Genomic DNA, 17,755 nt, shown 5'->3' with positions numbered 1-17,755 from the left:
ATTAATAGAGAGGCGAAGGGAAGGAAAAGATGTGGTAGAAAAAAGTGTACAAGCAATAGGGATAACCGCACCCTGGAGAGGATTGTGAAACAAAACCCATTCAAAAATGTGGGGGAGATTCACAAAGAGTGGACTGCAGCTGAAGTCAGTGCTTCAAGAACCACCACGCACAGACATATGCAAGACATGGGTTTCAGCTGTTGCATTCCTTGTGTCAAGCCACTCTTGAACAAGACCGCGTCAGAAGCGTCTCGCATGGGCTAAAGACAAAAAGGACTGGACTGCTGCTGAGTGGTCCAAAGTTATGTTCTCTGATGAAAGTAAATTGTGCATTTCCTTTGGAAATCAAGGTCCCAGAGTCTGGAGGAAGAGAGGAGAGGCGCAGAATCCACGTTGCTTGAAGTCCAGTGTAAAGTTTCCACAGTCAGTGATGGTTTGGGTGCCATGTCATCTGCTGGTGTTGGTCCACTGTGTTTTCTGAGGTCCAATGTCAACGCAGCCGCCGTCTACCAGGAAGTTTTAGAGCACTTCATGCTTCCTGCTGCTGACCAGCTTTATGGAGATGCAGATTTCATTTTCCAACAGGACGTGGCACCTGCACACAGTGCCAAAGCTACCAGTATCTGGTTTAAGGACCATGATATCCCTGTTCTTAATTGGCCAGCAAACTCGCCTGACCTTAACCCTATAGGAAATCTATATTTCCTTTTTTATTGTAAAGAGGAAGATACTCCAGACCCAACAATGCAGAAGAGCTGAAGGCCACTATCAGAGCAACCTGGGCTCATAACACCTGAGCAGTGCCACAGACTGATGGACTCCATGCCACGCCGCATTGCTGCAGTAATTCAGGCAAAAGGAGCCCCAACTAAGTATTGAGTGCTGTACATGCTCATACTTTTCATGTTCATACTTTTCAGTTGGCCAACATTTCCAAAAATCTTTTTTTGTATTGGTCCAAAGTAATATTCTAATTTTCGGAGATACTGAATTTGGGATTTTTATTAGTTTATTAGTTTTAATCATCACAATTAAATGAAATAAACAATTGAAATATATCAGTCTGTGTGTAATGAATGAATATAATATCCAAGTTTTACTTTTTGAATGGAATTACTGAAATAAATCAACTTTTTGATGATATTCTAAGTATATGACCAGCACCTGTATGTGTGTGTGTATATGTATATATATATATATATATAATTTCTTTTTTTTTTGGATTAATTATGGAAATAATCTGTAGATTAATCAATAGTTTAAATAATAATTAGTTTAAATCATAACCTAAAACCCAGTCTTGAACCTGAAATAGCTATGTGAGTATATCCTTGCTTTCAAAAAAATTGTTAAAATAATGTGATCTGTCCTCACAAAGATAGAACTACAGTACAAGGACACACACATCACAGCCAGTATATACTCTTTTGTGCTGCTTTTGTGTGTATGTGTGTGAACTTTTATACTTGAGCTGGCCGCTGTGTCGTTCTATAGCTGGAGAGCCTCTATAGTTTTTTAGTGGTTGTGAATATTACATCTTGTGCCAGAACATATTACGTGTCTAAAATCACTGTTGGCTGTCAGATCCTGTCAAAGCTGCCATGTACATAAAGTTTAATGCGACTGTTATTAGTATAGAAACTATATTGAGTGGCTGGGCTCTTTCTGTCTCTATTCTTCTAACTTTCATCCCTCATTCCTGTCCTCCTCCTCCTCTTTCTTGATTTCCAGGAGCGAATCATCGAGCGGTTGAAGGAGCAACGTGAGAGGGAGGAGAGAGAAAAGGGAGAGGAGATGGAGTCCAGCAAGAAGGAGCTGAAGGAATTGAGGGAGAAAGTCTCCCAGCTGCAGGCTGACCTGGCTGACCGTGAGGTAGAAGACATACACACACTCCATATCTGTGCTCTAACTCAGAAAAACTACCTCTCTCTCCTCTCCCTCTCTGTGTCAAGGAAACGTGATTGATCTATTGCTGCAGGACAAACCTCGGATCCTCCCAAAGTCCTTCGCGCTGAAGGACAACAGCGATAAACAGTCACATTTCCTTGACAACAAAATGCTTCACAACAAATGAAAACAGCGACTGGAGCTGAGTTCCTTTTGCTTTGTGATTCATACAAAATACCACACAGAGGCAGAGAGGGAGAAACAGAGGATAACAAAGCAGTCTTAAGCAGTCTTTGCTGTATTCATCCTGCAGCGGTTGGGCAGCACATTTACAATTAACCATGTCAGGAAAACCAGTGTTTTGCAAAACAGTGTATTTTGACAAAGAATCGCTCAGGAGACATTCGGAGGTGTAAGCCTAGTGTTTAGAAGGCATTCTTCTTAGAAGTCCATATCATAAAGTAAGTTTCTGCATCCTGCTGTATATCCAAATTGTAGATGAAAACAGGGTCAAGATCACCACTGATGCATAAAAAATAACTATTGTTACATTTAGTGCTAAGTTTTTCTCTACAAAGATTTTAGTACAGACCTAGATCTTAGCCCACTTGTTGAGTGGTTTAAATTTTCCTCACTTAACACCACTTTTTTAAACACACACAAGTTTCATGTAAGGGTATGTTCTCAGTTTTGTTAAGACAAAAAATTACACTTGGCGTCACAAAACTGTGAATGCGTTTTTATGCATTTGCATTTTTCGTCTAAATAGTTTGGTCATTTGAAATATCCACTTAATTAGCTTTCTTGCTGAGAGTTAGATGAGAAAATTGATAGCGTTCATGTTTGTGAGCAAAATATAAAGCTAGAGCCAGCAGGGGGTCTCCATAAAACCATAAATTGAAGTTTTTATATTTCAGTTTTGGACAGATTAAACAAACCAGATACAGTGTAAATTACTGAGCTGTAGAGGTGCTGGTAGGCAGATGTTTTTACCTTTGGACAGAGCAGGGCTAGCTGTTTCCCACTGCTTCCAATCTTTATGCTAAGCTAAGTAACCGCTTGCTGACTCAGGCTTTACGTGTAGCGTACAGATTTGAGAGTGGTATTGATTTCCTCATTTAAGTCTTGGCAAGAAAGGGAATATGCATATTTCCTCAAAACTATACAGTTAAAATGGAAAAATACACCCTAAAATCAAATGCAAACATGCTGTTGTAATGAAAAGTCCATTATGCTTTTTTTGACTTTGACTCTTAAGCTAATTTAAAGCGATTGTAAGGTCATAAAACCTGTTACAGTCCCATTATACAGTTTGAGAAATACATGGGAAAACTCATGGAGAAAAAAAGAATTCCTTTCTACACTGCTAAACACAGATGTGGGGTTTGTCTGACAACAGCAATATATATGTACCTAAATATAATCAGAGTAAGGAGCAAGGTTTCTCTGACCAAAGCCTAGTCTAACATGATGATCCGTAGTCTGGAGTTGGTATTGTCAGTCAAGGGTAAAATTACACGTCTGAGTGTCTCTCCTTCTGGTCCCGTTGGTTTCTGTTTCACTGGCCCTACCAAAAGAGGAAAAGACCAGAAAAGAAAGGGGGAGAGACTTCACGGATGGAGGGATTGAGCTGGAAGAGTGAGAAAGGAGACAGGTCATGGGGAAAGGTTTTGAAGAACAAGGGACAGTTGATCCCACAACTGGGTAGGAAGGAATTAAAAGAAAATGAAGGTCTTAATACAAGTAGCATTATGTTTTTGGAAAATGATCAGTCCTATCAGTAACAGTAACATTGTGCTCACCAAACGTATTTGGCTGAGAAAATGAAGGAGAACAGTTTTGAAAAAAAATCTAAACAACTGTCATTGTAAACAACATTGCAGTTTCCAGGTCGAGTTATGGGTTCAACTTTGACCTAGCACACTTGCTGCAGTAACTTTATTGTGTAATGGAGGATTATTTTCACCTGCGCTCTCTCTCGGTTTTACCTCAAGTTTTAGGAATTACTTTGTTGAGTACAATGTTATCATAACCAGTAGAAAACATTGCCAAAATAACAAAAATAGGACCCAAGTTGAAATAAACTGGAATTATCCTTTAATGCGGGTTTGTGGCAATAATGTTGATGAGCAAGGCACTTAACCTCCAACTGCTTCAGTAGAGCTACTCAGTTTCTAGCACTAAGAAGTTTTCCTTATCTGTCTTTATCTGTCCATTCTTCTTTCTTTTTTGCTTTCAGACTTCTGTGTTGGATCTGAAGGAGAAGGCTTCTTCTCTGGCTTCCTCCACTCTGAAGAAGGACAGCAGGCTGAAGAGTCTGGAGATCAGCCTGGAGCAGAAGAGAGAGGAGTGTGTCAAACTAGAAAATCAACTCAAGAAGGTTAGCTGTTTCGGTTTTGGCTGTGTGAAATAAGGGATTATTAATAAAATTATAAAAGCATATAAATTAGATGTTGTAGAGTTCATAAATTGTCTAAAGTTTGGCACCTGTATTTGACTGTATTTGGACCAAAACTGGTGGAATAAAAATATTAAGAACAATATTTGAAAGCTCAATGATGTTACTGATAGATGGGCAACATTAACCACTTAAAATCATCAATAATATGAATCTGAGGGGTAGAAAATACAAACAGAAGACAGAAACACAAGTACACACAAATGGAGGATTTTGAACTAAAGAGCCCCGTGTGTCTTTCTCCTCTTCCTTGTTTTCCCTTAACTGTTTTCCAAGAAAGCTGTGTGTGTGTGTGTGTGTGTGTGTGTGTGTGTGTGTGTGTGTTTACACATCACATATTCTCTCCCACACAGCAGCCCATAAAATGGTGTGTGTGTGTGTGTGTGTGTGTGTGTGTGTGTGTGTGTGTGTGTGTGTGTCTTTGACGGCTTGCTGACAGCCTTGCCGTCATTTTCACAGAGTGGAGAAGACAGCATTACCACTACACCCTGAGTGTGTATGTACGCCTGTGTGTGTGTGTGTGAGAGACAGAGAGAAAGAGAATGTGAATGAAGGTGTCAGTGGTTCTCTGGTGTTTCTCTCATTAGAGTTTATTTCTTAGTCTCTTTCTGTTACCATGGAGAGAGAAAAGAGTGAAAACTTGTCTACATGTGTATGTGAACTGATTGTGCATGTGAGATTGTATTTGATGTTTCTTTTTTCCTTTCTTATTTCTCTCTCTGTCTCTTCCCTCCACCCAGATCTTCTTATAATATTGTCAGACACCCAAACATTTCCTCTCCACAAAAAGACCTGTAAAAACTGTTGTTCACTTCCAAAACTAATAGGGTTTATGTATTGTGTGACCAAGGCGTGTGCACACACACACAAAGTCTGTCCCAAGAGCAACATTTGCTTCTGGGAAACGCACACAGCTGTTCTAACCTCTAAGCTGTTTTTTTGTCTTTGTTTTTTATTTCATTTGTTTCTTTTTCTCCTTTTTTGTCATCTTCTGTGTAGCTTAGCAGACCAGCACAAAGAATAAAGATGCTGCAACTCAGATTAAATCACTTTTTAATTCACTTACGTTTTTCATGCTCATGGCAATCTTTGCATAAATCAGCATTATGTGCATTTGTGTGTTTTGTGTGTGTAGAAACCAACTCAAATCCAAGACACCATCAGTGAGCCAGACTAAAATGCTTAGATATGTTAATTGCATACTGTAACCAAATAACACACACATATTTATAACACAGCAACATTTATAAGTTAACAAATTTGTGTAATACTTTGGTTTATCCCTGCGACCCTGTACACAGGATAAGCGGTTGATGATGGATGGACTTTGGTTTATATTCAAATATCTGCAAAACTTATAGCATTTCTATGAGCCTTCGCTGTAACACGCTAATCTAAGATGGTGAACATGGTAAACATTATACCTGCTAAACACTGACATTTTAGTATTGTCATTGTGAGCATGCTGATAGTAGCCTTTAGCTCAGCTTCATAGAGCTGCTCGCATGGCTACCTGCTCTTAGTACTGAAAAATGCTCAGCTGTTAAAAACAAGAAACCCAGATCACTTCTAATTGATTTTCACCATAATTTTGATGCCCTCACACATGCAACAGTTGTTGTCTTGCCTGCTGTAAGAAGCCATCATACAAAAAACAAAGCCCTCTAGGTTTTTTGAGGAACGTGGGGAAAATACTAATGACCTGCAGAATATTTCTCTTAACTTAAAAAATAAATCATGGCTGAACAGGTGTTTTTACATTTTTTCTTCCATTTTAAATTTTTACCACCTTTTGAAATAAAATGTTTTATTGGATTATTACTTAGAACAAAGGGGCCCTAAATGAATTGTACAAAATTCTTTAAAATCCTACATGTTTGCTTGGTATACCCCGTCTTGGTATCCACTAAATAAGTAAGTGATGCGGCCTCATTATGTTGAAACATTTCTATTTCAAACTATGGAGACAGTCTGCCAATATATCTAAAGTTAAGATCTGGTATGAAAGTATACACATTTTGTATCAGGTTGCTAAAAGACTGTTGTGTAAATATAATTTTATCAAGCAAAGATTGATTGAATTATAGACCAATTATACTCCTAAACAGTTTCCAACGGCACGTGTCACTTTCATCAAATCCATCCAACCCATCCTCAACACCCATGTTGTTATTGGCATATTCACATCCAGCAAATGGTGGTCACCTAATTTTGAAAGCTAACGCTCGGTTTATTTGTAATAATTAATTTCTGTTCTAGGCTCAGAGTGCAGCAGCAGATTCCCAGGCCAGCACTGAACTCTCCGAACGCATCTCCTGCCTGGAGCAGGAAGTGACCCAGCACAAGGAGGAAGCTGGGAAGGCCCAGTCCGAGGTGGAACGACTTCTGGAGATCCTGAGGGAGATGGAGAATGAAAAGAATGACAAGGAGAAAAAGATTCACGAATTGGAGAGGTGAGAGATGAAATTCAAATCTTCCTCTTTCCTCTATATACTGTTGGAGTCTATGGTAATCTTTCCTGCAGCACTAATCCAGACGTTTTCCCTTTATCTCAACCTTTCTTCTCCCTTCTTTCTTCCCCTTTTCTCCTTCCATTTCGGCTTTTGTCATCACTCTTTTCTAATTTCTGTCATTGTACCTTTGTCACGTGTGCATAAATGTGTATGCATACACGTGATTCTGCATCTGTGTGAGTGCGCTTACGTTTGCTCGTGTGTGTGCGTGTGCCCATCACAACCCAGAGACCCCTCTGCTTCTCATCTGTGGCGTTCTCAGCAGTCGCGAAAACAGGCCCCTCCCTCCGCTGCTTCTCAGCAGCCAATGGGGGGGCTGGTGTGGGACTACCTGGGCACGTGAGTCGCTGGTGGCCCTGTCAGTCAGTTAGACAAATGCACGACAAAACTCACTTTGCTTGTTGGAGGACGGGACATGGGAGCACTATGAAAGCAACCAGTGGAACCATGTGGAAAAGCGATATGGGAGTAAATGCCAAATTTGTCAAAAGGGAATTTGATGGACAATTACACACAAAAAACCTCAATTTTTCCCATTGGGAATTGAACGTGTAACCACTAAAGGACCACAAGTGGAAATCCTAGATGAAATACATGCAGCAGATCTATACACATAGATACTGTAGGTCAGCGGTTCTTTTATTGAGATTAAAATACGATTGAACAGAAGTGTGAGAAATTGTTGTTTTCCTTTGTCGTATATATATTAAACTCAACAACACAATTCATTAAATAATTGAGAAAATAAACAGCAGATTTATTAATATTGCCCATTAATTGCAGCCCTAAAATCCGTATTTTTCTCAGTGTAGAAAATATAATGTTGAATGTTGCAAGCCTTTTCCACATGGCACAGAGCTGAGTATATTCACTAATAATCACCATCGAAGAGTTGCAGCATTGTTTGAATGTTTCCCAAGCCTCTCTGATAGGGCTTATTTGGACTGTTCGGTTCCGTTAAAGAAAATTCCCCTAAAGTTCAGTTATCGGCTCCGGTTGTACTCACACATCTGTGCATCAGCGGGAGGTTTTGTCTTCTGTTATACTGCAGTATGACAAGCCAAACTGCTCCCAAAAGTTTGTAAAATGAGGGCACGGTTTGGCACTAGAATCTCTACTGTGCAGTCTGAAACTCTTTGAGCCTCTGTGCCTGTCAATGATGCAACTCTTTCATTTAGTGGCTCTGTTTTCACGCTTCACTTTTGTTTTACTTGCAGTCCAGGATGCCTGACTTTGCAGAGTTTAACACACTCTTTTTCTTTCATTAGGAGTCTGGACAGTTCACTCATTTTTTTGTATTTCCTTTATGCTAATATTAATGGTTTGTCAGTTTCTAACTACTTTTTTACCTGTTTGCGTAATTTTGGCTTAACGTGTCTATCTTTCACTCTTTATGTACACTATATCTAACTCATAAACTAGTCTTAATCTTTTCTTTCTGTCTATATCTGATTATATGTCTGCCTGCATGCCTGCCTGCCTCTGTGTTTACCTGTCTCCCTGAATATCTGTCTTATTCTGTTTGTCTGTTATTCTGCCTGTGTGTCTGTTCATAAGTTCGTTATGAAGATTACTTCAGAAAACAGCAGCCTCAGGAGATTAAGTCACTTATTTAACTAAATGTTTTTCTTAAGCAGGGTCAGGTGTCTTCATCTCATGGCCAACAGTTAAATAATAAGGTTAAAAAAAACTATTTGATGGGTTATATTTTAGTTTGAGTAGTGAGAGCAAAGTTTGTTAGACAGATCAGAGCTGTCTGTGGTTGAAAACTGGTCCGTCTGTCTGTCTGTATGCTTCTCAGCGGCTTTGATTTCTGAACTATCAGATGCTTTCTGTCTGCGCCTTCTCATCTCTTTCTCTTTCTGTCTCTTTAATCTTTTCCTCCTGTTTCTTCCTTGGACACGATCTCTACCTACTCCTACTCCTCTCTCCTCTCTCCTTTCTGTCTGTGTGTTTAGCGGTTTGACTGTAAGACTAATGGTTGTTAATGATTTTAGGGAGATTCAGTGTTTCCTCACTGTGTCTCCGTCTGGCCAGTAGAAATACTAGACTATTAATAATTCAGCACCTGCTGACTTCAAACTGGAGGGTTTTAACTGTGTGTGTGTGTGTGTGTGTTATTTAGTCTTCCAATAGCCACAGATGCATATTTACAGCAGTACTAGCTTTCTGGATAACATTGTAACGTAACTTTATAGCCGTTTAAAATTGCAGATCGTTGACCTCTTAAGCTCTTACATCATATGTATTTGAGAGATGTTTCATTTTCCCTGTTGATTACAATAAAATAAAGGCTTCTCTACAACTGATTTTTAATATCTGAACTATGCAGGCTGCTCTTAGGAAACTGGAATGGTATTAAATCTGGCCTTAGTGCCATATGTTTGAGAACAGTATCGTGTAATTGTAAAATTAAGATTAAGTAGATTTTTATGAGGAAATTTGATTTTGCTTTTACACACTGACACACACAGTGATTACTGTGCAGTAAGCGGTTATAGAGGTTATATTACAGGGTGTAAGGACCCATGATACTTTTTACATCTTCACATTTAGTGGTTTTATCTAGCTGTTAGATGTATGATGAGCAAAGTTATCCCTGACTACCTTGAGGCTGTGGTTAAATGTTGACACGGGGTTAAAACATGAAAAGGGCAGAACTCACTGTTTTTAAGCCCCACCCCCCTTAATTACTAGTTGCTTTGCTTGTCAAGGTAGTTTCCCATTTTCACATAGGACATGTGCAGTTAACAATTATAACTTTGGCAGATTTACCACCCAAAAGTTTTATTAAGGTATTAAGTTTTCTGATTTCTGTCATTGTACCTTTTTCACATGTGTTTTATAATTATGTATGAATTCATGTCATTCTGCATCTGTGCGAGTGTGTTTATGTTTGCTTGTGTGTGTGTGTGTCCATTACAACCCAGAGACTACTCTGCTTCTCACCTGTGGTGTTCTCAACAATTGCCAAAACAGGTCCCTTCCTTGGCTGCCTGTCAGCAGCCAATGGGAGGGCTGGTGTGGGACTACCTGGGCACGTGAGTGGCTCGTATCCCTGTCAGTCAGTTAGACAGATGCACGACAAAACTCACTTTGCTAGTCGGAGGACGGGATATAGAAGCACAATTAAAGCTACCAGACCCATGTGGAAAAGCTGTATATGAAATGAAATTCAAATTTTTTCAAAAGTTTTTTTTTTTTTTTAAATAATAGGTCATTGATTTCAGACAAAAGAAGTCTTCACAATTCAATCCAGCCCTTGTCAATTTTACAGACTGAAATGACAACTGTCACTGGACAGATTTTGTCAACTGTTGCAAGCCAGCTAATTAACGTTGAGCTGTTTGCAAAGTATAGATACTCCTGTTAAAATATTACTCCAATACAAGTGAAAGTTGTTCAGTGACATTTTTACTTAAGTTAAAGTACTGGAGTAATTTAAAAATACTTAGTATTCTGAAGTACATTTTCTCTTGCATTGTGTTGTTGCCAGTATTTGTACTGTGTTTATTTGTCAAGATTAAAACATGTCTCATTTAGTCAGTAACATTAACTTTGTGCTGCAGTGGATACAAACAGGACCTTGGCAGGCAAATACACTAAAATACATAAAAAGTAATTTGACCAAGAATAGCACAAGGTTTGATGGCTTCTTTTTGTAGGCAGTGATGAAGTTTGTGCGCGGTGAACTGAGCAAACATTCAAAACGATATGAATCTTTCTACATTTAAAAAATCTCAAACATGGACTTCAGATATGGCCATGGGCACATATGTAATTAATGTTTTTTTGTTTTCAAATACTACTGTAGGTACTAAGCTAGTTAGCTGAAAATGTTAATGATTGCAGCTGATGTTGGAACAAACCAACACACATTTTGCACACTTTGGCTCTTATATTTTTGGTTTTGGAAAGGCTAAAATAACTCACCCAAAGTGTTCACAGATGTCAGTATTTGTAACTGTAAAAATATTAAGCACGGTGGTTTGGAAAGCCATGGATTAACAAACAAATGTTCCCTGTTTAAGATTATTATAATGTATTCAGCAACTAGGCTTTTTGGAACCCGCAAGCACTGACCCTGTAACATAAAGTGTACTAATACTGACTTAAGACTTAGCCTTGAGCTAACAGCAACGTCAGAGGGGGATACATTTGCCTGTGGCCAACTCTTAGTTTGGCACCTAGGCTAACCCTGGGCTACGAGTAAGCAGCGGGAACATTACTAATGAAAAGATCAGATGCGGGTAAAACAAGGTGAAAATCAACCCTCTCACTTTCCCCTCTAGTTTCAATCCAGCTGTAATGGTACCACGTTATTTATTTCAGTAACTAGGATGGTAATTGGAGCAGACTGAGTGACTTCACATTGAGGGGAAATGGAGCTGAAAATCTGCCCTGATGGCCAAAATAAAGGATTTGGATGGAAGAGTGGAAAACAGAGAGGGGGAAAGAAAGAGGAAAAGGGAAAGGAAGGTGGTGGTGGAGAGAAAAGAACAGTGAGACCGAAATAACGGGAGAAGACGTAGGGAGAGAAAGAAAAGACAACACGGTAGTGAGAATCAAACAGAAAATGAAACTGACAGACAAGACTGGAATGGGAAGAAATAAAAACAAAATGAGAGAAAAATAAAGGAGGTTTATAGCATAAACCCTGTGTAATGGGAAATTAGAGAACTTTATTGCGTGTTATATTGTTCTATAATGGACAATTTGTCTCTGGCACGCTGTCATTAGCGGACGTTCCCAGGCATAAGCTCACCCTGGAGTTTGGGCTCAACCAAACACATGAGGCAGGATTGTGTGGAATACTTTTGGGGTCAACCAATTTAGGAAGTGAATTTTCCTCAAATTTCCCATCTTGACGATTACATGCCATGTGCCTTTTGGTGTAGACGTCTCCACAAATCCACAAGCTGCGTACGTCTCAAGTGTCCCCAGCGGGAAGTAAAAGAAGTCGTCCTCAATATAAAAACCACTGAAGAAGGAATAATTCACAGTGAGCTCTCAGCTCATGCTTTGATTGGCTAATTGCTCGCTTTCTATGGTGTGTGATTGCCGTTTCGTCTGTGTGTGTGCCCTTAAATGTTTGTAGAGGTCATGGGAGGTGAGCAGTCCTCTTATGACCCTTAACAATGTACTGAAAAGAAGAAACGCCTGCTTTAAACCTGTCTATGTGACTGTCTGTCTGCCTGCCTAGCTGTTTGCTTGGTCATGCCTGTCTCCCTGTTTCTCTATCGTTAATTATGTCTCTCTAGCTGTCTCTTTGTCATTGCCTCTGCGTCTCATCTCTTTCCTCTTTGAATAGTGATCAAGCTGGCTAACCTACCACTCAACTCCTGTCTTCCCTCTCACCTTACCCTCTCTTTCTCTGCCTCTCTTTCCCTTTCTTTTATCTTTACAATGCAACGCTGTCTCCTGCTCTACCCAGTCTTGCCTCAAGGTTAGTACTGCATGCCTGTTTTTCTTCTTCCATCACTGTCTTTCTCTCCCTCTTTCTCTCTCATTGCTCTCTTCTTCATTGTCATACTTCTTGTCCTTGCATTGAGACACTCTCTCATCTCCCTCACTCTGTCATAAACTCTGTTTTTAATCATTCTCACCATGTCTGTCTGTCTTTGAAGGAGACACCTTGACTTTTGCTCTGCTCTCTCTCTCTCTCTTTGCCACATCACTGCTTCTTTGAAGAGGAAACCTTGTTGTTTCTTTCTTGCACCCTCCATTATAGCGCCCTGCTAGTCTTACGAGCACTTAGTTCAAATTTCAGGCTACCGCAGCAAACAAGAAAAATGTTCAAGTAATGTATCGCCATCATTAACTTGGACAACTCTGAACTTTTGCTCAGAGTACTTATAACTTCTGTTGGGTTTCTGGCTTTGTGGCTTTGTGGCTCTTATTGAGAAACTACTCCACATTTTGTTTCGCTACTTTTGTTAAACAGTTCAGACACTATATCACATCTGTTTTTGTCAGTGGCTCCATAATTGTCGTGAACATTGCAATTGGACTGTTACGTCTTGTCGGTTTAAAGGAATAGTTCGAGCTTATGGGAAATACGCTTATTTGCTTTCTTGCTTATACTGTGTCTTTAAGGTAAATATGTTATTGAGCCAAGAGATGGTTAGCTTACCTTAGCATAAAGACTACAAACAGGGTGAAGCTCAGAAACAGCTGTAAAATTCCCAAGCCAAGTTCTTATTAACTTTTACAGAGGAGCAATAGAAAGCATCCTGACTGGAAACATCACCAACTGGCATGGGATGTGCATGGCCCAGGACCGGAGGGCTCTGCAGGATACTCAAAGACAGTACCCACCTCAGCCACAGCCTGTTCACCCTGTTGCCGTCTGGCAGGAGATACAGAAGCATCTGCTGTTGTACCACCAGACTCCAGAGCAGCTTCTTCCCCCAGGCTATAAGACTAAATTCATCCTCAGCACTGCACCATGCAAAATAGATTTTTTCTGTATATAATTTTATACTTTTTGAAAATATCGTTTGCTTTGTAGCATAAAGGGAACTGCAAACTGCATCTTATTTGGCAAATAATATGACAAATAACTATGTGTTACTGTGTATCTTGTGGTGCTGTATTAAATTGTAAAAATATCCCAATACCAGCATCTCTAAAGCTAATGTTTACGTTAGCGTAACGTAACGTAACGTTAATGTCCTGTTGTCGTCACCATTGTCTTTGTCCTAAGCTCATCTTAACTGGCTGCTGGCTGGAGCCTCATGTTTACCAAACAGATAACATCTTATTCTTGTCAAGAAAGTGAAAATGTTTCTTTAAGTATGGCATCGTAGAGCATCGTCCATATTCCAAGATGAAAAAACTCCCTTCTTTTTTGAGTTTTAAATATTACTCAGGAGGTGCCTCTGTAATGAGATTTCAGCATGCAAAACCCAAAGTCTGAATTTGTTTTTTTCTAACAGACATATCAAAGATCATATTGAAATTTCTCCGACCTGCACATTGTGATGGACCACATAATAACCACTTCTCCGTTCTGTTTCCTGCATAAAACTGGTGGTCTGAGTGTTTTGTGCGCTCTGCTCAGGTCTCCCCGGTGCCAGCTCCTTCTTTGCTCTCGCTTTCTTTTTCATCTTCCAGAGCCACTGTTCCCCCTGCCGTCTTGTCAGGTTTTTCATCGCTGTTGTTCTGGTGTTTTGTGATTCAACTCTAGAGGGGGAAGAAAGAAAAAGAAAAAGTTAGCATAGACTTCTTTTTCTTCTTCTGTCCTTTTTATGTTTTTTTTTTCTTGTCTTGTCTTTTTTTCTGGTTGTTTTGATCTTGAGCTAAGGAACTCCTCATCCACTGCCAAATGTCTGACATCAAGGTTTCTGTAGCTTAAAAAGGAATTGCATTGTTTCTGTGTGTGTGTGTGTGTGTGTGTGTGTGTGATGCCTGTATGACTCTGAGCATTGAGGTTGTGCAGGGATTTGTCAGCTAATAGGTGATAACACTACAATTCTCAGTACTGAGGATTTAATGAAAAACACACTTGTGTTTAAGAGTATTCAGAAAATAGACACATCTACAGTACAGTTTACAGTGGCTTGTCACTGTAAACTCTGCTTTTTTATCCTTTTATATTTTGCTTTGTTGCTTCAATTCCCCACAGAATGCAAAATCAAACATCTTTTCCTCTTTAAGTATTTTATTTATTTTCTTCTGACCTTATTAAAACCCAATTTATAGACAAGTATTAAATTAGTAGCCCTTTGCTTTTTCCACAAACTGAGCTTGCACATTTTATGAAGGTAATAAAATATGTAAATTGCCATAAAGCATTGTTATTATACCAAATAAGGAATGGGCTGTTTATTAACAAATATACATATTAATTTGGTTTGCTAAGAAGTCATTTACAGACAAAGAAATGTACAGCATGTATGTATTATCCCACATTGTGACATGACTAATGTTTTGGGTCAGTTTTTTATATCTGATATATAAAACTTTAATAAATATAATGAATTCCAATAGGTTTATTTGGGATTTGGGAGGGTTAGTACACTAGAGCTGCAACAATTAGTTGAATCATTGAGCAACAAAAAATTAAATGGCAGCCATTTTGATAATTGATTAATCATTTTAGTAATTTTTCAAGCAAAAGTGCTTAACAAATTCCCCGGTTCAAGCTTCTCACTTTTGAAGATTTTATGCTTTTTATGTCATATTTGATAGTAAACTGATTATATTTTGGCTTTTGGACACTTGGTCAAATATAGCAAGCTATATGAATACATCACCTCTGGCTGTGAGAAATTAGAATGATCATTATAATAATTAACAAGATCAAACAGTTAATTGAGTAATAATCATTAGTTGCAGCCCTCAAAATCGCAGTTCTTATAATAGTAAGAAAAAGCTTACGTTGCGTTAAAACAATGTAAAATATGTGTTTTGAGCTGTTGCAGATCCCGGGGGCCTCCTGAACCCCAATCAGAACATAGAGTAAAGGAATGCTTCTTTATTTAACTGTATGCATGTATTTCATGCATACAGTTAACAGCATACTGTAAGTATTCAGACTTAATAGTAGCAGTCTTTTTGTGCTGTTGACTTATCTACAATGCAAACTCGAGTTCAGATCAGAAGACGAATATTAGGCTAAAGAACAGAGTGTCAGCATTGAATTCAGGGACTTTGTTGTTCTCCAACAGAGACACTGCCAAGATCAACTCCAGCTCTCTATCACATGCTTACACTATTACTATTATCTAAACACTTTCCTTTAGTTGTATGTTTAGTTCTGAAATGTGGATATATCCCGTAAATGGGATTTATTTTCACAAGGACAGATGCTATTAAAAAAGACATTTCATTCCGTCTGCTGTTATATCATAGCATTTTTTATAGCTGGTTTCCAGTAATCCACACTGTGAAAGTTTGCACACATACACATGGGTCTTAGTTGCCTTACCTCCTTATTTACCTTGAAAATTTGCTTCTCTGCTTGAGGGATTATCTGTCATTCTGCAAACAACAACATAAGTATTTCTTTCTTTATTCCTCCAAAATGTCCTGCTTGTACTTTTTTTTAAAGTTTTTCTTCCGCACCAACAGTGGGCAAGACTAAACCATTATGTTTTGTTTTTTTTCCTTTTTTATGTTTTATAGTTTTTATGGGCTTAATAAACCAAACCAATTTTTCCTGTATTTTCAAAGGAAATACTGAATTCCAAATGGTTAAAAGGAAATCCTTGATGTTAATGTTGGGTCAACGATGTGCAGTAAACATACACGCCCCGAGCATTTCTGATCAAATATTTATACAGGACTGCAAATGTAATATTAATATTACCTTAATGTGGGTCCCTGAATATCAGCAGCATGCTAATGAGCGAGGTTAAAAAAAATATTTTGGAGACTTTGAGGTTTACTGAAGTTTATGAGATTGTGTGTGTCTGTGTTTTTATTTTTACAGCTAGTTGCCTGTAGTATTCACTATTTTTTTAAACTTTAATTTTTATTGAAGGCTATTCTATGTTTGTGTGTATGTCTGTGTTTATATATAACATATATGAGTGTTTTGTGTGTGTGTGTGTGTGTGTGTGTGTGTATGGGGGGACATGAGGGTATTTTTGAGGTTTTGCAAAATTTAGAAAGTTCAAAGTGCTGTATGGTAGTGTGTGTTTACCTTAGCATATGTTTGCAATATGTGCTGCTGCATTTGCATGTGTGTATTTCTGTGCAAATGTTGGAAAACATGTTGTTATGTTAAGTGCAGTTGCATGCACAACTGTGTGTTTGCTTCAAATATTTGTGTGTGGTCCGACTGAGAGACTCTAATACAAAGCAGGTTGTGTTTGGAACAGTTGACAGCACCGACTGTGCATGTGTGTGTGTGTCCCACTATCAGCACTGTGTTGGTAAATGTCCACCTACACTGTGTGTGAGTGTATGATTCTGTGTAGGCTGTGCGTGTATGTGAGTGTTGAGACGTGGTTTCACTGCACATTTGTATGTGGTGTTTACAACGTTGTGGGTAAAGTGAACTCTTCTGTGATTCCGCCTCCTCCAGCGGTTTTGCAGCAGTTGTTGAAAGCGATTTCGGAGGGAGAGTGAAGGAAGTATTTTACATATTAAAACCGCATCACATGGCACTTTGCCTCCACTGCATCGAGCCATCGAGTTCAACGAGCAACTCCTGTTACTTAAAGTGACGAGTGTAATGAAAGTGTTTTAGTGTTTAATTAAACACGAGTAAATTCACAACTGCAACTTTTTACCATATTCCTATCACATATGGGTTGTTAGTCAGGATAGAGAAGACATAAGAAATGGAAAGAAAGGACTGGGCTGACACAGAATTTATGCTACACAGTAGAATTTGAACCCATGTAACACCATCACAGTTACATAATAATATAGACATAACATGAATGCGATACATTATCGTACCCCGTAGGGAAATTCTCCTTTCTCCCGACTTCTCCATCGGAAGGTCAGGATCACACATAGAAAAGCACTCCTGAATATAAGGATTTTTGTGAAATGTAACAAAGTAACTGCTATAGAAATGTAAGACAGAGTCTCTAAATGAGTTCAGAAGGCCATACAGTCATTTAATGTAAAACTGTATGCAATGTCATAGTATTGTAATTAGTGGTACATTATTGTTAGCACACAAAGCCATTACAAACCTCATAGGCTTACGGTAGTAATCTTTACTCATTACCATTGACGGCAACATTGCCCAGCAACATCGCTGTAAAAGTTGCTCCGTGTATCATCAGCTTTAGTCAACGTTACCATAATTACCTCCACAGAAATGTGGTTGTTTTTGAGTCACGCGAGTTTACAACAGGGGGAGCAGCGGCGCAAAACACGTTAGAAGTCTTTAATGTTAATATATTTTCGGTTCATTTTGAAACTGTGGGGGGAA

The 17,755-nt window shown here is 38.8% G+C and overlaps 1 protein-coding gene across 3 annotated transcripts in view; it reads left to right on the top strand.

The window, feature by feature from the left end:
• The window catches only part of LOC123984680 (ELKS/Rab6-interacting/CAST family member 1-like), a 150,338-nt gene that overhangs the window by 40,684 nt on the left and 91,899 nt on the right, over positions 1–17,755 (top strand). For all 3 annotated transcript variants that reach the window (XM_046071720.1, XM_046071718.1, XM_046071719.1), the window contains 3 exons: positions 1,732–1,872; positions 4,127–4,267; positions 6,605–6,798. In XM_046071720.1, the coding sequence (XP_045927676.1) occupies positions 1,732–1,872; positions 4,127–4,267; positions 6,605–6,798 (476 nt within the window). The remainder of the gene's footprint in view (positions 1–1,731; positions 1,873–4,126; positions 4,268–6,604; positions 6,799–17,755) is intronic.

Source organism: Micropterus dolomieu, linkage group LG16, assembly GCF_021292245.1.
Source record: "Micropterus dolomieu isolate WLL.071019.BEF.003 ecotype Adirondacks linkage group LG16, ASM2129224v1, whole genome shotgun sequence".
In the NCBI taxonomy this organism is placed as follows: Eukaryota; Metazoa; Chordata; class Actinopteri; order Centrarchiformes; family Centrarchidae; genus Micropterus; species Micropterus dolomieu.
This window is presented reverse-complemented; position numbering and strand designations above follow the sequence as displayed.